The sequence below is a fragment of the Callithrix jacchus genome, chromosome 3 (assembly GCF_049354715.1).
Source record: "Callithrix jacchus isolate 240 chromosome 3, calJac240_pri, whole genome shotgun sequence".
Lineage (NCBI taxonomy): Eukaryota > Metazoa > Chordata > Mammalia > Primates > Cebidae > Callithrix > Callithrix jacchus.
Window position 1 is genome coordinate 180,406,133 of NC_133504.1, and position 22,060 is coordinate 180,428,192.

At 35.0% G+C, this 22,060-nt stretch overlaps 1 protein-coding gene and 1 long non-coding RNA gene across 14 annotated transcripts in view; one reads left to right on the plus strand and one right to left on the minus strand.

Annotated features, from left to right (window-relative positions):
• Positions 1 to 428: 428 nt before the first annotated feature.
• LOC144581837 (uncharacterized) lies at positions 429 to 4,011 on the minus strand. Its single transcript, XR_013533199.1, has 2 exons — positions 3,766 to 4,011; positions 429 to 3,150 (listed from the first exon to the last, which is right to left on the minus strand). It is a non-coding gene; the product is annotated as an uncharacterized LOC144581837 (long non-coding RNA).
• The window catches only part of RAB28 (RAB28, member RAS oncogene family), a 303,321-nt gene continuing 284,665 nt past the window's right edge, over positions 3,405 to 22,060 (plus strand). For 9 of the 13 annotated variants that reach the window (XR_013533198.1, XM_054253474.2, XM_078367512.1 and 6 more), the window contains exons 1-3: positions 3,405 to 3,675; positions 8,150 to 8,246; positions 13,269 to 13,357. Coding sequence is in view for 9 of the 13 variants with exons in the window: in XM_054253474.2 (XP_054109449.1) it covers positions 3,601 to 3,675; positions 8,150 to 8,246; positions 13,269 to 13,357 (261 nt within the window). In the remaining 4 variants the exon portion in view is untranslated. Of the gene's footprint in view, positions 4,107 to 8,149; positions 8,247 to 13,268; positions 13,358 to 13,672; positions 13,746 to 15,347; positions 21,890 to 22,060 lie in introns of those variants that run through there. The other 4 variants (XM_078367514.1, XM_078367515.1, XM_078367516.1 and 1 more) reach the window with 4 other exon arrangements.

Here is a 22,060-nt window from a genome sequence, read left to right on the forward strand (position 1 = left end):
AATCTTCCCATCTCAAAACCCTTAATCACATCTGAAAGATGCTTTTCCAAATAAGGTAACATTTACAGGTTCCAAGGATTAGGACCTGATATCTTCATGTGGCTATTATTCAGCGTACTACATCCCTCTACCAGAATAAATTCCATGGGAACAGAGCCTTTGTATGTTGTGTTCACTTCTGTGTCTTCAGTGCTTAGATGAGTTGTGAACAAGAATGCCTGGTACACAGTAAGCAGTCACTAAATATCTGTAAATTAAATTACTTAAAAAATTTTTTTTGAGACAGGATCTCACCCTGTTATCCATGCTGGAGTGCAATGGCATGATCACCACTCACTGCAGCCTTGACCTCCCAGTCTCCAGTGATCTTCCTACCTCACCCTCCCGAGCAGCTGAGACCACAGGTGCCCACCACTATGCCAGGCTAATTTTTGTTTTTTAAAGTTTTTGTAGAGACAGGATCTCCCAGTGTTGCCCAGGCTTGTCATGAACTCCTAGGCTCAAGTAACCCTCTCGCCTCATATCACAGATATGAGCCACCATGTCTAGCAGTCACTAGGTATTAAGGAATCACTTTGATCATTTTCCTGTGGAATGGGGAGTTTCTGTTTCATTGAGAAAGATATACCTATTACCATTAGCTGTAATTTATAGTGATAAGCTTTGGCTCATCATCAGAGATAGTATTTTAATAAACAGGCCTATCCATCTACAGTCCGGGTAGTTTCATAAAGGAACAAACTATTTGAATGTGGATGTATTCAAATAACGTTTGAATAATTATCTTAGAGATGCTATAAAAGACATCTTATAGAGTTCTAGAATTCTTTTATAAATATTTTGTCTATTAGTTTTAAAACCATTGAAGACCATTCCTCTAATTTTTGACATTGTTAAGGGCATTGTACATGAGAATCCACAAAGATATTTTCTTTTTGGTGGATCAGCTCTATTTTTCTTTAGCATGTCAGAGTATCATACTGTAAGCTCTCAATGCTAACACAGTCCTCCTCACAGAGAGTTTTTTTTCTTTTTCTTTACAAAAATTGCTCTGTCTTCAAATTCTAACTTTAAACCCAGAAACATGCCATATGTGTAAAATATCATCACTAAAATAATGCAACTGACTTTTTGTTTTATATAACACCACCATCCTATTGATATATCCATATCCAAATGAATGTTGTCATCTCTCAATCAAAGTAGTCATCTCAGAAATTGATGAATGGAAAATGCGAAGTTTTCTTTTAGATTTCCCTCCATATAAAACCATACGTGAAAATCAGGCCTATGAGTTCAGCTACTTGTAGCTTTTGGCCAAAGTAGTTATGTCAGTTGGAATTTTTTTGTTTGCGAGGAGCAGAATATATCACCAAAGTACCTTATTATTTCCCGTATCAAGAAACCCAGAAGATAGGCTGAAGAAAGTGTAGTAGTTCTGAAAATCCTGTTCTTACCCAATAATGACAGCAAAGGAAGGGAGGAGGAGGGCTCTACTGTCTCTCCTTTTTTATTTTCCGTTTTTTTTTTTTTTTTTTTTTGGCGACGATGGGGGTAGGGTTCTTCTCCAAATGTCTTCCAAAGGACACTGTCTTCTGTCTCATTTGTTGGGTGGATCACATAGCCATGTAAGGAAAAGTGGAAAAGCAATTTTCTTGCATTTTAACTGCCCTCATGGACAAGAAGGGGTTAAGTCTGTCCTCACTGGAAGAAGATTCTTCACATTAACAAATACATATCCTCTTCCTTCTATTTCTCATGAACAAATCTGGTGAATAGAAAATTGGCAGTGGTGGTGGGGGACTGGGGAAAGAATTGGGTACTAATACTTAACTGGTTACCTACAATTGTGGACCAGCCCCATCTGCAAATGAAGAGACTGAGGCTCTACACAAGGCACTTGTGTAAGGTAAATTAGCTAGAAGGTAGTAATGCTTCCAACATGAACCATTATCTAATGATGATGATGATGAGGTGATAATTACATTGGTAAATACTGAGTGCTTACTACACACCAGGCATTGTGCTCTCTATGCTGCTTTATACTGATTATTTCATTTAATTTTCAACCCTGCAAAGGCAGTAGTCCATTTTACAGATGAACAAACTGAGGTTCAAGGACACATATCTAGTAAACCTGTGATTAAATTCCAGTGCTGCCTCCAGGTTTGGGCATTTCTTTACACTGTTCTGCTTTCCTGTTCTAATGTTCATATGCTCTCCAAGACTACTGCCTCTGGGCTAAGCATTTTGTAACTTAAGATTTTTCATCTGCGAAATGGGGATAATTACACTTTGTAATTCCTATAAGGAGTAAAAGTAATAATAAATTTAAAGTGATTAACAATGAAACAAACATAGCAGGACAGATGATTTTTGAATTTCTCTCACTATATTGTAATTTTCATTTATGCCATTTACCTACACTCCCGGACTGAGATCATTCAGGGCAGCAGGTCTTAAATTATCTGGACTCAGGACCTCTCTATACTGTTAAAGGATGGCTGTGACCTCCAAAGAGCTTATGTTTATTGCCTACCTACCATTACTGCATTGAAATTAAAACTGAGAAATGTTTAAAAACAACAAATACAAGCTCCCTTAGCTGCCAGTGACGACGTCGTACACAAAGCGTATCCTCCAGAAACGGTAGACTAGTGAGAGAAGGAACCTGAGAAAGGCACACGAGGTGTATTATTACGAAAATTGTTCTGAGGTCATCGGGACTCCCAGTGGTCCCTAGACCACACTTTATGAGAACTGCTGCCCTAGGGCAAAGATGGGGTGCCAGGAGATTGGTGTTCAGTAGCTTCCAAGGAACGAACCATGGGAGCCTGGGGTTCAGATGAGGAAACGAGAATTAGGCCGAAATAAGCAGCGCGAGAGCTCCACTGTACCCACGGAAGCTACTGTGGATTCGCCGCAGCTTCGGCCCTTAGCAGTTGTCCGCTTCTCCGACCCTCTTCTCGGCTCCGGCTTTTCAGAGGTCCTCCCCGGAGCGCTCCGCCAGACTACGGGAGTCCTGGGTGTCCGGAAACAGGCACCGCCCACCGCCTGTCCGCGAACTCCCGGCTGCCAGGCAACCCTGGCGCGTTGCCCAGGCGTCACTGCCCCACCCCATCAGGCTGAACCATTCCCTTCAGGGATCATCTGAAGAGGGAAGAGAAAAGGGAATGTGATGAAACGCCTGAAAGCTTCTCTGCTTCCGTTTTCTCTCCTTAGTTTGAAAGAACATTTCTTTTCTTCTTCTAACCAACTATCTCCTCAAAGGCAGCGCAGTGACTCGCCTCTCTTGCCGGAATGTCCCCCCCCAGTCCAGGCCCGCAAGTGGTTCGGCTCGCCAGGGAGGCCGCTGGTCCGCGCGGGTTGGCGCTGAGATGGGGGCGCGCGCGGGGGGCGGGGGCGAGCGCAGCGGGAGGGGAGGCGGGCAAGATGGCGCCTGGCGAGTGATTCTCCTCGGATCCCTCCTGCGGGCGCGGAGACACCGGGGCGGGGGTCCTGCCGCCACTACCTCCCTTCCTCCTCTCCCCCGCCCCCGGAGCCTTCCTCCTTCCCTTACCCCCCTCCACCTCGGGGGGCGGGCCTGGTTCCTGGAACACCATGTCGGACTCTGAGGAGGAGAGCCAGGACCGGCAACTGAAAATCGTCTTGCTGGGGGACGGCGCCTCCGGGAAGGTCAGTCCTCGAGCGGGCCCGTCGTCTCAGGCCTGCAGGAACCCCGGCGCCCCCCGGCCTCCTCCCCGCCGCCCAGCGTCGCCTCATTACCCCGAATCCCCGGGCTTCTAGGCCCGGGCCCGTCTGGTCGTGGCCTGTGGCCGGACACGAAGTGGGCGGTTGGTGAAGGCCGACGAGAGCTGTCCAGCTCCCCCTTAAAATAAAATCACTTCCTAACTCCCCGCCTGGATTGCGAACTCCAGCAAGACTCGGGCCAGCCTTTCACCTTCCCGCCTCCCAGGACTGGCAGGGACCTGCCAAGGCATCTTAGCTCCTCTGACTTGTAGCCCGGGTCACACTTGCTCCTCCCCTCCCACTCCCTTTACCGTTTCTGACGCTTCCACTGCACCGTGAGCTCCCAGGAGGGTGGCTCTGGAATCAGCATTCCCCGGGTGAGAATTGGGGCTCCGCCACTTAGTCCTCGGGTCATTGGAGGGTAAATGGCTAACCATTTTGCGCTTCATCTGTAAGATGGGTATTGAAAGGGGCCGCCGCAAAGGGAGAAATGTGAAAATACGTATTAAATGTGAAAATGCACATAAAACCTTTTAGAGCACGGTGTCCACTGAATACACGTTAGTTGCTATTTCAGTATCATACCTGTTCGTCAGTTGTTTCCAGCTCAGCACTCGGTACAAGCAGTCAGTCAACAAGTGTTTATGGAGCTCCTGTTATGGGCAGGATGCTGAGGGTAGAGGTGCCCGCGTGACAAAAGGGGTCCCTGGTCGAATGAATGAGTGCGGGCGTGAGACTATCAGGCAGCGGTTCTTACCCCAAGGTTGTGGAACTCCTGAAATGGAGTAAACACTGCCCGGTGCTTGCTCTAGGGAGAGGGTCCATAAGATCTCAGAGGGGTCTGTGATTCCTCCCCCAACAAATAAAGTGAAGAGCCTCTACCCTGATGCCTTCTTACCCGTGCTTCTGTCAAAGGCGCCAACACTTTCTGGGAATAATTTTTATTTCCCCTCTACTCACTAAAGTTTATTTCCCCTCTACTTCCCTCCGTTATCCTAACCATAGTCTCTAAAGAAACCCAGGTTCTTATTTCCTGATTAAGCCTTCACATTTCCCTGCTGCTGGTCGCAGTTTAGACCCTGGTTTCTCTGGTGACGACTTCGCTTTGTATCCTCCTGGCAGTTAGCGCTGCACATCTAGCCTATTTCTGCCTTTGGGTCTGATATTTGAGTCTCGAGGTCCCCTGGGAAAGATGTAAAATTTCATATGCAAAACTTGGAGTATTCTGTTATTTCTTTCTTGTCGTCTTGGGTCCTTTGTTATAGATTTTTAAAGCTGAGGAAAACAATATGCTATGATTGCCTTTAAACGTTGGGGGAAGAAAGGAACTTGGGGTAACTTTTCTTTATGAAGTATATGAGTTTTTGTATACTTAGTAAACTTTTCAAATGAAAATGAATTTTTATAAATCAGCATTGTTTTTAACACCTTTATTCAGTAAAAAGTTCGTTAGATTTTTATAGTTTTCTCATTTAGATTTTCTTTTGAAGACTGTCTAAGGTTTTGCCTCTTAAATTTTACTGCATTCAGTTCACAGCTGATCTTATTTCCCATTTAAAATGATAATGACAACCCCTAACATAATACATCTGTAAAAAGACAAAAAAATTGCTAGTTATCCTATATGCTATCATAATGCTTCAAACTTTTGTTCATTTTTCTAACAGTATTTATTGTACATATATTACTCAGTTAAAATTTGTTTATACTTTTGTCTAAGGGTTTTATTTAGCCTATCATACATGTTTTTCCTTTGTTGCTTACTTAGCATGAATAATTATGATTTTTCATCTCTGTTTAACATTTTTTCTAGTATAGGACAGCATAATTTTTTTCACTTCCATGTGTTTCAATTAGTATTATTCTGCTTCAAAAGTTAACAGTAATATTTTTTATGATGGTCTGACTTAATCTTCATCACCTTGACTAAATAACTTATTTTAAAACAGTAACAGCTTTTTCTGCCAGGAATTTCCTGACACAAATGTCTGACACCTAACGTCCTTTCATTATTCTTAAATCAAGAATTTTTTTCTCCATACCCTATTCAGTTCTCAAGTAATTGGCAGCCACCAACATTCCTATTTTTCCTTTATTGTCCTTTTCTTTTGTGAACTCAGCCTCTCTTTCATTCTTATTTGTATCCTGATTTAACTCTTGGATATTTTTTCTAACATTTGTTTTTCCTGCTCATTCTAACTCTGAGCATTTTTTTTTAAACACTGACAGATGCAGTAGAGTATTGAGATGACGACTTACCAGTTTCTCCAAGAGAAATTTAGCTCCTCCCTCCAGTTCATGTGTTTCTATTTCTTTCCTTTCCTGATTCATATTTTTTTCTTTATTACATAATCTCTTAAGAGCTTTTTGAGGCAAAATATTCCTTTTTCTGTCTTTTCAGTGTTAGTAAATGTAGCATGGTTAAAAAATTGTTAGTATAAATTTTCCAAATCAAAAAATGTAAAGATTCAGATAAAAATATTTCTTATATGAGAGGAAGTTGTTCACTTCATACCTGTAATTAAAAAGGGTATTTATACAGTGACTTGCGAAATTATTGAATGTGAAAGAAGGCGTGAAGTCTAGATAATTGAAGAGAAAATGTCCCCCACTGATTCAGTTGATTCTCTGTTCAATTTTTATAACAAGATATCAGGAGATGATATAGTAAGAACTTATTTTAATATTCTGTATGTTCCCAATAACCTGTATTTTTGAGAGTTTATACTTGATTCCAGTTGAAAATCCTAGCTTTGTGTTTGCCTCAAAAGTATGAAAGAAAGGGTTTTCAAAATCTGGAAGTCACTTTTTCAGGAAAAGAAACTTAGAATTTTTCTGAATATTCCTTAATATGAAAATATTGAACTCTGACATTCTTTAATTAAAGTCAAAAATTATCTCAACATTACGTGGATGTTACACATGCCTTCAGTTTCTGTTTGACCTTTGAGTATTTCAACCATCAGTATATTAAATATTTTAAAATACTGTAATAGTATGAGTAGTGATAGTTATTTTTTTTCTAGAATTCTGAACCTCTTCAAAGATGGTTTGTGGTCTAAGTTAGATAAGCTCAGTAGAATAATATAGTGTAAATGAGAAACAAAAATCTGTAAAAGGAAATACCTATCTTTTCAATCCTGATCTTTCAATTTTGATATTGTTACATGTGTCAAAAATATAACAACTGTGTTTATTTCTAGATGTCTAGCAGAATACCCTTCATATGGCAGTGCTCAGTAAATACTTGGCCAGTTATCTTAGAAATTTATTACAAATGCTGGGTATTTAAACACAAAAATATTTGGAGTTACGGTGTCCAAATTGCCATTTGTGTGAAAAATATGGTTCTGTGTAAAAGGAATTGTAGATTATCTTGCTAAAAGGAATTGAAGTTTGGCCAAATTTTCTTCTGCACTGTTGTACTACCTATGCCATAGTAAACTGTAATGAGCTATCTTGGAAATTTTATCTTAGTTTTCATTATTTTAAGAGTTGACATGTAATTTTAACTTTTAAAATTAAAAAAGCTATTTTCTCTTAATGTAGGGAGTCTGTCTTGAAGAGCATAAAGCTTAGTGAAGTTACCTTTCTCTTTGTTTTGGAGGAAGTTTATAAATAAAAGTAGTGCATTTAAAATGCTTAAGAACTTGTTGAATTACTGTTATTCAGTTGTTACTAGAATAATAATAAGAAATGCTACTCTAAAAACTCCAGAGTTTTTGAATAAAACTTTGAGTTTTTATTAAAAACATAAGTGTATATCTGCTCTGGTTATAATAGCTTGTGACTTCTTGGCATTATGGTTCTTGGATGGAAAATACTCTTTTTGCCTGCTTTATATTAATCTTAAAAATACCAGTTTCTTTATTTAAAATATACATATTGTCACAGTCATTCTTTAGGGTCATTTTCACTTAACACCTTTAAAAATAGAGAAAAATTAGACACTATGCTTTTCTTGTGGAAAAAGAAAAATTCTATAAGCAGATTTCTCCCTCATTAATTAATGCTTCTTTTTATTAGCTGAATATTTCACCTCAGAAACTGATCTAAGTTAGATAAGATCTATATGTTTTAAAATAATTCAAATATTTAATTACTATTATTATTTTTTAAGTTTTTTCTGTTGATAATTCTCAAATTCTGATTTTCAGTAAGGGAAAGGATCTTGACAAGCAGGGGATTCAAAGGGATCTAACTCATTAGTTTGTTCTTTCTACTGATAGCTGCTGGCAAGTGAAATTTACCTGGTGGTATTAAGTCTCTCCTCCCTTTGTAACTGATTAGAACTGCTTAAAGTTGCTTGTTGAATTAATTGAAGTATACATGTTAAGATTGCTCAATAGATTTAGTAGTGGTCTTATGTTTATATTTCTTTAGTGAATTAATTTTGATATTCTGTGCATCCATTTTTTAGACCTCTTTAGCCACGTGTTTTGCTCAAGAAACTTTTGGGAAACGGTACAAACAAACTATAGGACTGGACTTCTTTTTGAGAAGGATAACATTGCCAGGTAAGAGACCAAAAAGTCTTAATGTAGAAGATTATAAAAACATCTTAGAATAAGTGGCATAAAGCAGAAATGTGTAAGATGTTGGGGCTGCTTCTACATGGAAATATATGTAATCGGTAAGTTTATCTTAGGGAGGCTAACTTTCATCCCAATCTAACATGTAGGCACACTGTCCATGGGGGTGAGAAAAAGTTTGTATACTCTCCCACTCCTTCCCTGTTTTTGGCTACTATACGCTTTTTGAGGATAAACAATCGTTGCTTATAAAATTCTGAAAAGCTCTTAAAAAATTAAGTGCTATACATTTGTCAACAGATATTATATTAACAAAATGTGAAAAGATTGGGAAGGATTATTTTTTAAAATATTATTTTGATTTGCCTCTGCTTCAGTTTTTTGTTTAAAAGTTGGAACAGAAGTATAATGTAGCTATGGAACTTCTGTGCTCTAATATGTGAATGCTGTTTTATGCAAGGCAGCATGAAATTGCTGGCATTTAATAGACCACTAAAATTTAGGGTCCCTAGGCACTCATAAAAATACAGTTTGAGCATTCAAGATGTTTCACTTCACCATGCAAAGAAACTATTTAGATGCCAGTTGCAGCACATTTTGTGGGAAATACGGTGAAATAATACAAAGAAAGAGTGGTTTATGTTTTAAGTTAGCTTCTGAACAATTGGGGCTTTAAAATGCTGTCCTTTCAATTTCAATGGTTAAATTATATGTTTAAAGTATTTTATTAAAAGCAGTTTATCTTGATTGACTTTATAAACCATCCATCCCTGTCTTCTGTGAGGAAGCACATTTGGAGAAAACGGTTGCACGTGTAATGTCTGATTCATGTACTGAAATGTGAGTGATATAGTGGGGAGGGGTTTAATAAATTCCAGTTATTACTGAAATATGTTAACCTCTCAGACACCCCATCTATCAGACAACTCCCCATGAAAGTTTTATAGTAGCTAATGAAAACTCTTGGAAATGGAGGTATTCTTCTTATCTCCTTAGTGATATACTCAGTTATACTTTGTGATGGTTTGTATTTGGCTACCAATGAAAAATAGATTGGGAGATATCCCATGAGGAAAAAAAGCAATTCCAATTTTTCCATTACTGAGTTATTGTTCAGCAAGAGGTTTAAGGAGAAACATATGCGTACTTTCTTTCATTTGTGTTTTCTCTTGATGTCTCCAAAACGGAAAATGTCATTTTAATTTTATTATTCTCACTCTTATGGATAATCTATTGCTGCATTCAGAATACTTAACAGCAGTCCCTAGCCAAATACATACACAAATCACATAATATAGATGCTGGAAGCTTATTTTTTGCAGAATCTTTTTTTCACAAATGCCAGTTGTACACGGAGAACCTCAATATAGTATTTCGTTAATAGCTATTTTGTTTTGATGCCTAATTTGAAAAACCACCAACTTTTTGTTTCATACTTCTAATATTTCTCATTTTTTAGTTGAAAAGCTTAAATAAACAAATACCTACTCAAATATTAAAAACAAAGCCTGGTTTTAGACATTTTATGTAGGCGATATATGTGACGATTTCTGACCTGTGGCACAGCACTACCAATTTACAAATTTTGAATACTTTGTAAAATATATTTGATATTCTTGAAATCCAGATTTATAGTATAATATTTTGGACTTAGACAGTACTTAGGTTAAAAAATGACATTAAGGCATGTATACTTTTAATTAATGTATAACTTTCCTAATTAAGTTTTAATGGCAAAATTCCAGAAAAAAAGTTCTGTAGTTTTTTAAAGCAGTTGGTTTTATGCTACTTAATAAACCCAAACTTACAGTAGAAATTTCAGTAGGAAAAATTTTTTTAATATATTTTGTTTTATATAATTAATAGGTATATTAAGAAATAAAGTGAATAAATTACAAGGTTTGCAATTATCCTTTATAGCCTTTAATTTAAATTCATTTTAGTGTCAAATGTAGGATGATTAATATGTCATTTGCTGAATAAAACATTACAGGTAACTTTATTGAATTTATAGCATAGTAGGTGAATCTAGTATTTGTTAGTCTACTAAGTCCTCTGACCAGTTAGATTGTTAGGGGCGTAAACCTCCTGTCCATCTATTTACATTCTCTTCATGCAAGTTTTCAAGATCATTACTTTGCAAATACTCATCCATTTTAGTATATTTCATGATCCGGTATGCTGTATAGTCTGGATGCAACCACTGTGCAGATTTTACTGCTTAAAATAGTGTATCTGTTTGTCAGAGATTCTGCTGATAGAGCTTCTTAAGAGCTTTAGTCAAAATACTTTCAGGAAGCTTGTGGGTACAGTCCAGTAAACAGCGTTCTACTGTGAAAAAGATTTCTAAGTCTTTAGTACAAGAAGTGGGCAGACTTGTGTTTTTAGTTCCATCTTGACTATGCAGCACTTTAAGTAAGGTTAACCAAGGCACCAAGTGTACTTTTACAAGGTCACTCTTGAATCCTCTTGGTGGCTTTAATTCATACCAAAAGCAACTTACCTGTGTTTTGTCACCTCATTTATTTTATTTTTCTCCTAGTTACATGTTATTTCTTACAGAGGAACAGGAATTTTGTAGCATTTTGTGTTTGAGATTAAATTTCTGACAATTTCCTTAATGTTCTTTACAAATGTAGTTAGAAATTTGTATTAGATTCTTGATTTAAACAAAATTATATTATTTGAATATTTTTATATAGCTTTATAGGTATGTCATCTTGAAAATATACTAGGAGAATTCATATGTTTATGCCTACAAAGACAAAAATGAGCATTTATTTGAATCATATCCTCATGTGATTTTGCTCCTCAAATGCAGACTCCACATTTTATTTTTAGTTTTATGTGTTAATAATCCTAAAATTCAAATGTGGAGTTAAAAATATATTTCTAGATATATATGAAGTAATATCATTTGTTGAAGCTGTAAATATAGTAATTTTTTGTTAGCATTCTATATTAGTGGACTATCAGTAATTCACAGCTATTTATATTTCTGAGTCACTGGAATATATATTTTAAAACACCAGGCAAATACAACAGGGTTTATTTGGAAAGGCATGCATTTAAAAAGTATTCTCAACACATGAATATGAACCTCTTAGTTGAGAAGCAAGTGGGTGGATAGATGACTTAGGGTCTTCATGTGATAGTAGTCAGAATTTGAAAATATTTATTGAAGATCATGTTTCTAATATTAAAGTCAGAGTGTTCACAACACCTAATTCAGATAGGATCTGAATACTAGAACTTAAAGGAAAGAAAAAAGCTTTATATTTCTTGATGTGAATGAAGTTAAGCAATAAGGATATTGGCTCTGAAAAAATACGATTAAATACCTTTTAGTACTTACTAAGTATTGCCTAAAATCTTACTCTGAAAAAGTTAGTGTTGTTAAGCACTGTCTTTTGAAGTAAATAAATAACTCTAAAGAGTTGTGCAAGTAAAATGAATAGACTACTGCCTGTTTATCTAGGGGTTTCTGAAACTATTTTATATACTTATTAGTGATGTGTACTTCTTTCTCATCTGCTTAATTTGAGACAACATTATAGAAGAATTATTTCAGCCTTGAATCTAAAAAAATTGATTTTTAAGAAATCAATTTCCACAAATTTTTGGACAAATCTTAGTCTTATATTTTGGTTTTTGATTTCATAGGGCTTTAAGAACATTTTGATCATTACTCTGTGTGTTGAAAGTGTGAGTCTGTGGGAATGATGATGGTGATAAAACAGTAACTCTCATTAATGCTAATAGAAGTTCCTCATGGAAATCTTCTGCCTGGTGACAGATAGAACAACCTAAGTTTAAATAATGGAAAGATTTATACAAACCCACCAAAATTTAGAAAACTGTGCTGGTTAATCCAATGCCTTTTTCTTTTCGGTTCCATAGTTAAGTGGTATGAAATAATATTCTCTGATTTTAGTGTTTTATGTTGGCATATACATTTATCTTTATAATCTTTTTTTTGAAGTGAGATCATTTTCTAGTTTCTAAGCTTTTATTTTCTTTTGATTTGCAGATCATTCAGAAAGTGCTAATTGATACTCTGGAGAAAACTGCATTAATTTTATGAGGCGAATAGTTTACAAGGTTAAACTAAAAAGCATAGTTTGGCTTTTGTAGCGTACTCATCAGTTGCATTGAGAAGAGAGAATAGCTTATCTCATACATTTTTGTATCAACTAAATATTTTACAAAATGCATAAAGGATTTTAAAAATTGCCTTTTAGAATGCTTTAATACTTGTATGGGAAAGATGATTAGTTACACTATTTTATGAAGGCTTGGAAGTATGCATCATTTGTTTAAATGGAAATGCTTTGAACAGGTTTAAATGCATTGTAATATTTATATACATGGCATGTAGCCTACATTTGTTCTGAATAGGGCTATCAAATGTGTTTATTTTGTAGGTTAAATATGAAAATGTAATTTTTGGACTATGTTTGCCCTATCCTGTAGTAGCTGTCAATCACATTATAAAAAGATTCATTTATCTGAGCTGAAATTATGTGTTCATTTTTGTAGTTTGCTGTTAGTCTAAGAGTTTTAGAACCCATAGAGTTTAGCTACAGCATAATTAATGCTTGCGATTGGATGGTTGAGAATATAAGCTTCAATTTTTATTTTCAAAGTACATTTCTTGATTGATGACATGTGCTTTATTCTATTCTCTAAGAAAAACATTCTTCTAAGGCTTAAGTTTATAAAAAAAATAAAATAAAATAAAGCTTACTTTATTTTCTTTTGTTTTGAAGGTGATTGTAAATATGGTTCCATGGAAATGGTGTAAAAGGATAAAAGTGGATTCTCCACTATTATTTTTTTTTGACGTTATTTTTGCAATTCCAAATATCATTTGAGCCTGCAAATAAAGACAAATTGGGCTCAGAGTTTCTTATTGTGACTTAGTGTTCTGTCATACTGTGTCAGTTGTTGTATTGTTACTTAATTTTTTTGGTGTTCTTATTTTTATATTCATTTTTTATATTTTAGGAAACTTGAATGTTACCCTTCAAATTTGGGATATAGGAGGGCAGACAATAGGAGGCAAAATGTTGGATAAATATATCTATGGAGCACAGGTATGATATGAATTCAGATTATTCCATTATTGAAAGTATACCCCTGACAAGCACACAAGCAGATCTACACCCAAATGCACGCACACATATATATTCTTTCTAATTTTTTACCTGATATGTAGAGAGACTGGTTTTATATTTGTCTAGTCCTTTGGTTGCATTCTCTCAAAATTATGTTTGGAATGGTTTGGGTGAGGGAAGAGGAGAACTCTTAACAGCTTTCGTATGTTATTTACATTACTAGATGTTATTGTTAGCAGTTCAGTAAATGCAATGATAAATGATATTTTGATATTTATTAACTGTTTTTGTTATAGTGACTACTTTCAAATAAATGAAAAATACAGGGGTGAAAGTTTAACTTCATTTAAGTTGCAAGGACTAAAAGGTAAATCCGTATGTCTGAATTTTTGTGCAATGAGTTGGTCTAAATACTGGTAATTTTTCAGATTTAATAGACATGTCAATATTTTCTATCAGATAGCTAAATATGACAGTGTATATGTGATACATGTACAATAATTTACTATGATAATGCTTTATTTTGAGAAGAAAATCCATGTAGAGCAAGAAAAATGACCTGAATAATTACATAAGAATTCTTTGGCAACATGAGCTTATATTCACCATGAGCTTATATTAATATAATTTATAAGATTTTAAATGAAGTTATACAAATAGAAAATATGCAGGGTAGTAATATACTTTAAAAAGTTAATCATTTCTCTCTGAGCATGTTCAGTGAAGAATTCTTTTTAAGAATTCTTCTGGCATATTGCTTTTGATTAAGTGACAGACTTTAGAAATGTAGTAATGCCATTGAAAGGAATTATCTGATGAAGTGGAGAATATGCTATATAGCTGAATATTAAACGTGGTGCTTACTGAGCTCTGTATGTAACATTTGATGTGCTATTATTTTTGCTTTTTTTCCTCACTTTTAATTAGTGTGTATCTTCTACATCATCTGGAGACATAGAGATAATACTCAAAATTTTTAGTTAGTTCTTTATTGCAGTTTGGTATTTTAAGTGGGACAAATATAACTTGGTTATGTGGAACCATGTTGCTCATAATAAATGAATATATAGGATGGAGATATAGTATGTTAAGCACTCTGCTATGTAAAGTTTGGTTCTTGTCTAATACCATTACCTTACTTTTGGATGAAAAATAGATTCTGATTTATTTTGTAAAATACCCAGAGAAGGAGAATATGGCTACAGAGGCTAATATGGTTCTGAATTACATATAAAGGCCCTAGAGTTTTTATTTTTGCATTGCTGATAGAGAGATTTGGCTCTTAAAACTTTTTCTTATCTTTTATACATTGTTCTTTGTCTCATGCAAACTTTTTATGTCCACATTTATAACATTTTCATCTGTGGTCAAATGACTTGATATTTTATGCATGTTCATTTTTCTCTTAAAAAGTACATCTCAGAATTTTGTGTCTGGCTTTTTTGTTTAATTTTTTTTTTCTGTTTTAAACTGATTAAAGTGGTTACTAAGATAGAGAAAACTTGCTGGACAAAGATTTGTGGGAAGCCACAGTTCTTGTTTCATTCATGTGGTTGTTGATAAAATGGGAAAATAACACTCTTTTATCTTTGTTCTATAAAATCTACCTTCAAGGCCACATACAGGATTTTTTAAAAAAATGAAGATTAGGTCTAACTTCTAAAGATATTTGACTCTTGGTGTCAAATAGAATAGACTTTTATGATTTATATGTATAACTAGAGTTAGCGGAGAATAGGAGGACTTTATGCATTTCAGAATAAATAATAATATATAATTCAATTAATATATTTTTCTTCACTTAAAAAATAGGGGAATCTAATGCCCATGTGTTGGATTCTATTAATTCTACCTTACTTCAAATCATTAAAAAATTTATTATCTAATTTATTTAAATTGTTTAAAATTTATTACTATTATATAAAAATTAATATTGATTTAAAATTTGTGTATTATAAAGTTAACCATTCTAAAGTGTATAATTAGCTAGGTGCAGTGGCTTGTGCCTGTAATCTCAGCTAATTGGTAGGCACAGGTGGGAGGATCACTCGATCCCAGGATTTTGAGGTTGCACTGAGCTGTGATCATACCACTGCACTTCAGTCTGGGTAGCAATTGACACTCCATCTCTAAAAAACAAAATAAATAAAAAATAAATTATATAAACAGTATCATTTAGTACACTCACAATATTTTGTGACATTTCCTTAAGTCAGATTTTGACAGTATGTATTTTAGGTTATTATAAAGCTGCCTATAAGCAGAAGTCATTAATGGGAACATTTGTTGAAATTTCAAGAATTTCTATCTTTTTGGAAGTCTGTAAGTTTAGTAAAATGTCTTCATTATTTTTTAAGCTACTTTATTTCTTGGGAGAAAGTGAATGTTATATTTCTTAGGACTTGTCATATAAGGTTTCTATCTTGAAGGTACATATTCACCTTTTTCTCTTTCGGTGGTGTGTTATATCGTTTACACTTTACAATTGCTATGACTGTTACAAGCATGTACTGTCCTTTTATTAAACAACAATGTATAGTATTTCTGAGAAATTAATGAATGTTTCTATGAAATTGTCTGATAAAACTAGGAATTCTGAGATGATGAATGGTCAAAAATAGATTATTGGGTGTGGTGGCAGGCAACCTGTAGTCCCACCTACTTGAAAGACTGACATGGAAGGATCACGTGTAAGCCCAGGAGTTTGGGGCTAGAGTGAGCTATGATCACAGCACTCTACTCCAGCCTGGGTGAAAGGGCCAGAACCAGTTTATAAAGAAAAAAATGGATGGTAATGTAATAACCTTTTTCTGCTTCCTAGAAATTCCGAATAAATGCTGTGTTAAGTACATAAAGTACATTGACCGGTTGTCTATTTTGTTAAATGATTTTTAAATTCTGTATCCAGGCCAGAGAAGCTGTGACTCATTACTTACTACTGTAAATTGGAGAAAATGTTACTTTTCAAAAACAGTGCTTTCAAAAACATTCTATTAGCATTTTAATAAGCTCCATAACTTTATATCATATAATAATTCTTCAAAGTAGATTTATATTGCTTCTAGAGTTACTGATGCTTTATATTGACTATCTTGTAAATACTTTGGATTTTGGTACATATGCTGCAGGACAGAAATCTTTCACAGATATGTTGACACAAGCCTTTTCAGGATATCAGTTTAATGTGTTATTTAGGGTTTTGTGTTAGGTTCTCTAACTTCTGTATTGTATAGAGAAAGAATTGTATATGTCTGTGTCATTAAACTAGTCAATCTGTTTCTTTAAAGCATTTCTCAACATCTGTGAAGAAGCTTATTTGTAGGCTGGGAGTTAACTTGGGTCCAAATAAAACTGATTATTTTGCCCTCTTCAGCCCCCTTTTCCCCAGCAACATTAAATGTTAGCAATAGTCTATTGAAAGTGTTGGCAAAAATCAAATTGAATTGACACCCAAAAAAGAATTAGTGAGGTATTTTGACAAGAACTAGTTCTAAGAATTGAAATATATCCCAGTTAAATTTCCAGATTTTAAATTAACTTAAAAATTTCTAGGAGTCGTTAGAAAGATGTTATAGGCAATTTTTCATAGTGGTTAGGAGCAAACACACAGTACATAGTGTTTAGTGCCCTGTAACCTGTGGCTAACAGAGGCTAATAACAAACCTCAGAGAAGGACTGGATGTTTCATTTTTGTAGCTCTTTCTGTCCTGGAATCTAAGTGGTTTGCAAACACTGACCCACTGAGCATAAACTCAATGAAGTGTAGTCACTTGTGAGGTAGAACATAACTTCTGTTGTATACCAGTGACTCAAAACAGATGAGCCTGCCTTTTAAATATCAACAAAAGGATTTGGTGCCTACCTGACAGTTAGGGACAGAGCACATCTGAAAACTGGACTCTCCAAGACCTTCTGCTCTCTTTTACTGTAAGTTTTTTAGTTGGATATTTGCCAGCTTATAACTGACTTTTTGCATTAGTGTGTCTTACAGATTGTACTTACAAAACAAGATATATGTTGTTTTGGCTATTGTATAATCTGTATGGTTTAATTCATTTCTATATGTAATTAAAAAACTAAAATACATTATTTCTCTTGCATATAAGGGAGAAAAAAAATAACCTGCATTTTGGGAATGGGAGAACCTTTCATTTTGGAGAAGGTTAAATAGTATGTGTATTGTGTTTAGCATGTGTTACATTGAAGAACTAAATCTATGCGATACATTACAAGACTGTTAAATGTTGGCATGAGTGTTAGTTTTTTCAAAACTTCTGTCAAGGCTGGGTCAGTGGCTCATTCCTGTAATCCCAGTGCTTTAGGGGGCCAGGGGAGCACAATTGCTCGAGTCCAGGATCAGGAGACCAGCCTGAGCAACATAGTGAGACCCTAGTCTCTACAAACAATTTAAAAAATCAGCTGGGCCCTGTAGTACAAGCCTCTGTAGTCCTAGCTACCAGGGAGACTGAGATGGGAGGATTATTTGAGCCCAGGAGTTCGAGGCTGCAGTGAGCTGTCACTGCATTCTGGGTGACACAGAGCAAGGCTGGGTGACACAGAGCAAGACCCCATCTCTAAATAAAAAAAAATTCTATTGATTATTACCTTGATAATGGTATCCGTTTGATTTACTTAGTCATCATGTTTATAAGATATGGTGGTAAGTGAAATAGATGAAACAAAGTACTATATAAACTAACATAATATTTACTAAAACTGTTGAAGTTTACAGAAAGGAGGATGGTAGTATCTTATTGCATTTGAAGTTGGGGGAAGGCAGTTAAGGCATAAAATGAAGGAAACTGTTGTTGAAGAGGGATTTAGTAAACTTGAGATCTGATTTCCAAAGATCACGTAAAAGGTTTCAGAAGAAGAACAGCAGCCGAAGGGTAAATTGGGAAGTGAAAGGAAAGGGTAGTATGGGGATGATGACATAGTAGAGAGATAAATATCAGCTATGTGGTTGATAACAAAAGTTATTTGGGACATGAGACATGAAGATTGATTTAGATGACCATAAGATTGCCAATAAAATTAGATCCATAAGTTCCCAAGTAGATTGTAAAATGTATTGCTTGTCTGAGGGAGTTGTACTTTCTTGTAGCTTGGAAGATTCTGATAGTTTTCAGTTTTCTGGAAGGGGTCAGAAGAGCTCTGGATTGATTGATGTGGTGAGAGGCTTAGGGATTTGAGGGTGCCTGTGTTATGGCTCCTGAAGAGGTGAGTACTTGGAGGTCTGGATTTGAGGCTGGTGAGTAGAGGCCCTGAGAGTCAGTAGTTTTGGTGATGTGTGTCTTTTAAAGATTTGGTCCATGTAATTTATATTATCAAGTTTGTGGTCACAAAGTTGTTCATACTATCTTTTTAATGTATATGGGATCAGTAGTGATGATCCCTAATTTGTTTTCGTAATTTGATAATATGTGTCTTTTCTCTCCCTCCCTTTTGTTTTTTGGTTAGCCTGGCTAGAGGCTTGTCAGTTTTCTTGATCTTTTTAAAAAAACGGCTTTTGGCTTTGTTGATTTTCTCTGTTGTTTTCCTCTTCAATTTCAATGATTTCTTCCCTAATTTTTAATTACTTTGCTCTGTTTGCTTTAGACTGAAATTACTCTTTTTCCTCTAGTTTCCTATAGCAGAAGTTTAGATTATTGATTTTTCTTCTTTACTAATACATGCATTCAATGTGAAACATTTTCCCTAAGCACTGCTTTTGCTGTATTCCACAAATTTTGGTAGGTTGCATTTTTTTTTGGTTCAAACTATATTAAAATTAATTTTGAGACTTCTTTGATGCATGTGTTATTTAGGATATGTTGTTTAATCTTCATATACTTTGAGTATATGAGCCATTTTACTGTTACTGATTTCTGGTTATAGTTTGAAAGCATGCATTGTGTGATTTCTGTTTTTACAAACATGTTAAGGTATATTTTATGGCTCAGAATGTAGTTTACCTTGGTGAATGTTTTATTAGAGCTAGGGAATAGTGTGTGTTCTAATGAATCCAGTATTCTATAGTTGTCAATTAGATAAAGTTGATTGTCAGTGTTGTTCAGATCAACTATACTCTTACTGATTTTCCGTTTGCTTGATGTATCAAATAATGAAAAAAGGGCATTAAAGTCTTTAGCTGTAACAGTGGATGTGCAGATTTGGAACTCCTTGTAGTTCTATCAGTTTTGGCCTCATATATTTTGATGCCCTGTTATTAGTGCATATATAGAGAGGATTGTTATGTCTTCTTGGAGGACCAACTTTTTCATTATGTCAGTCTTTAAACTCAGTAATTTGCCATATTTGAATTCTGCTTTTTCTCAAATCATATAACTACTTCAGCTTTCTTTTCGTTAATGTTTTCATGGTGTTTTTCTGTCCCTTTACCGTTAACCTGTCTGTGTTAACATATAAAGATATGTAAGGTGAATTTTCTGTAGGCAACATATAGTCGAGTCTTATTTTCTCATCTCCTTTGACAATCTTTTAATTTGTGTATTTAGACCATTGACATTATTGATACAGTTGGGTTAACATCTGTCATGTTTATTTTCTGTTTTTTGCACATGTTCTTTGTTTCTTATCCCCTTTTTCTGCTTTCTCTGGTTTTATTGAATATTTTCTCTCCTGTTTTAGCATATCAACATACATAAAAATTTTCCTTAGTGATTGTTCTAGAGTTTGCAATATACATTTTAAACGAAGTTCAGTGTTAAATGATGCTGTATTGCTTCATGTGTAGTGCAGGTACCTCAGAATATCTCAGTTCATCCTTTTTGTCCCTTATGGTGTGGCTGTCATTCATCTCACTTATCTATATGATATAATCATCTAGTACATTATTATCACTTTAAACAGTTGTATTTTATATTAACTAAGAATAAGAAAAATAATTGATATGTTATCTTCATTTTTTTCTTTTCTGATATTCACTCACTCTTTTTTACATTTAGTTTGATTTTATTAAAAAATTTAAATTTTATTGTAAACCAACAATTTATAATTGTTTATATATACGGAGTACAGAGTGATGTTATAATTTATGAACACAATGTGGAATAATTAATTCAAGCCAATTAACATATCCATTATCTCAAGTACTTATAATTTTTAAGTTGAGAACATTTGAAATTTACTCTTAGCAATTTTGAAATGTATGATATGTGATTATTAACTTTTAACCACACTGTGCATTAGTTCTCAAAAAAAAAATCTTTGTGTCGTACCCTTTGACTATTTTCCCCAACCCCTAGCCTCTGCAACCACTGGTCCACTCTCTCTCTTTTTTTTTTTTTGAGATGGAGTTTTCACTCTTGTTGCCTAGGCTGGACTGCAATGGCGTGATCTCGATTCACTGCAACCTCCACCTCCTGGGTTTGAGCGATTCTGCTGCCTCACCCTCCCATGTAGCTGGGATTACAGGCATGCACCACCACACCTGGCTAATTTTGTAATTTTAGTGGAGACGGGGTTTCTCAATGTTTGTCAGGCTGGTATTGAACTCCTGACCTCAGGTGATCTGCCTGCTTTGGCTTCCCAAAACGCTGGGATTACAGGCATGAGCCACCGCACCTGGCCGAGATTCCTAAATATTGGGTTTGGTGTCTAATTAATTTTGTCAATTTCTTGGTGACTGTTACTTCAGATACTTTCTAAGCTTGATTCTCTTCTGATATTTCAGTTATGTGTATGGTGCACTGCTTGGAACTGTCCCACTATTCTTTGATGTTCTGTTTTATTCATTGTATTTTTCTGTTTGCATTTCTGTTTTAGAAGTTTCTATTATCCTATCTTCAAGCTTACTGATTTTTTTCCTATGCTTTGACCAACAATGTATCCAACAATGGCATTCTTTATTTCTGTTACAGTGTTTTTGATATCTAGTATTTTGTTTTGATTATCCCTTGTTTTATTATCCCTCTCTATGCTTAAATGTTTTCCTTTTCCTTTAGAACCCTCAATATATTAGTCATAGTTACTTAAAATTGCCTGTGTAGTAATTACAAAATCTGTTTCATATCTGGGTCTGGTTCTGCTGCTTGCTTTTTCTCTTCAAATCCTTTTGAAATTCCTAGTAATTTTATATCGAAAGCTGGACATGATATATTAATAAGATTCAGGTACATAGACTTGTGTGTGAGGTTTTACTTTGTGCTGCATTTAATGTTTACTTTAGCTGTGGGTGCCAGAGGCATTGAGTCCTCTAGCACCCTTGTTTTTGCCTCTGAGTCTTTTTTGGTGTCTCTAACAACTTGTTAGGTAAAATCTGTCTGGCAGCTCTTTTAGATGTTGGTGCCCTGTTGGTGATGTGGTAAAGTATGGGGGAGGAGAAGCATTCTATGCTCTTGTGATAAAGTTTTAGTCGTTAGTGGGCTTGTATTTCTTGACTGTGAACTTCACAAGTGTTTCTTTGCTCCTCCCAGTTAGATGAGACAGAACAGCTACAAGGGGCTGAAGTTGGGAACTTCCCTTTCTGGATGGAATACAATGTTCTGATTAAGCCTTTTCTTCTGGAGAGTATGATTTTTTTTTTTTAAACAAGAAATTATAAATTAAATCAGAGTATGACATTAATAAAGAAATTATAAATTAAATTAGAGTATGACAAACAGAAGTACAATATAATAAAATTTATAGAATTAGCTAATGCAGTGAATTAAGGAAATTGATAGCATTAATACTATGTTA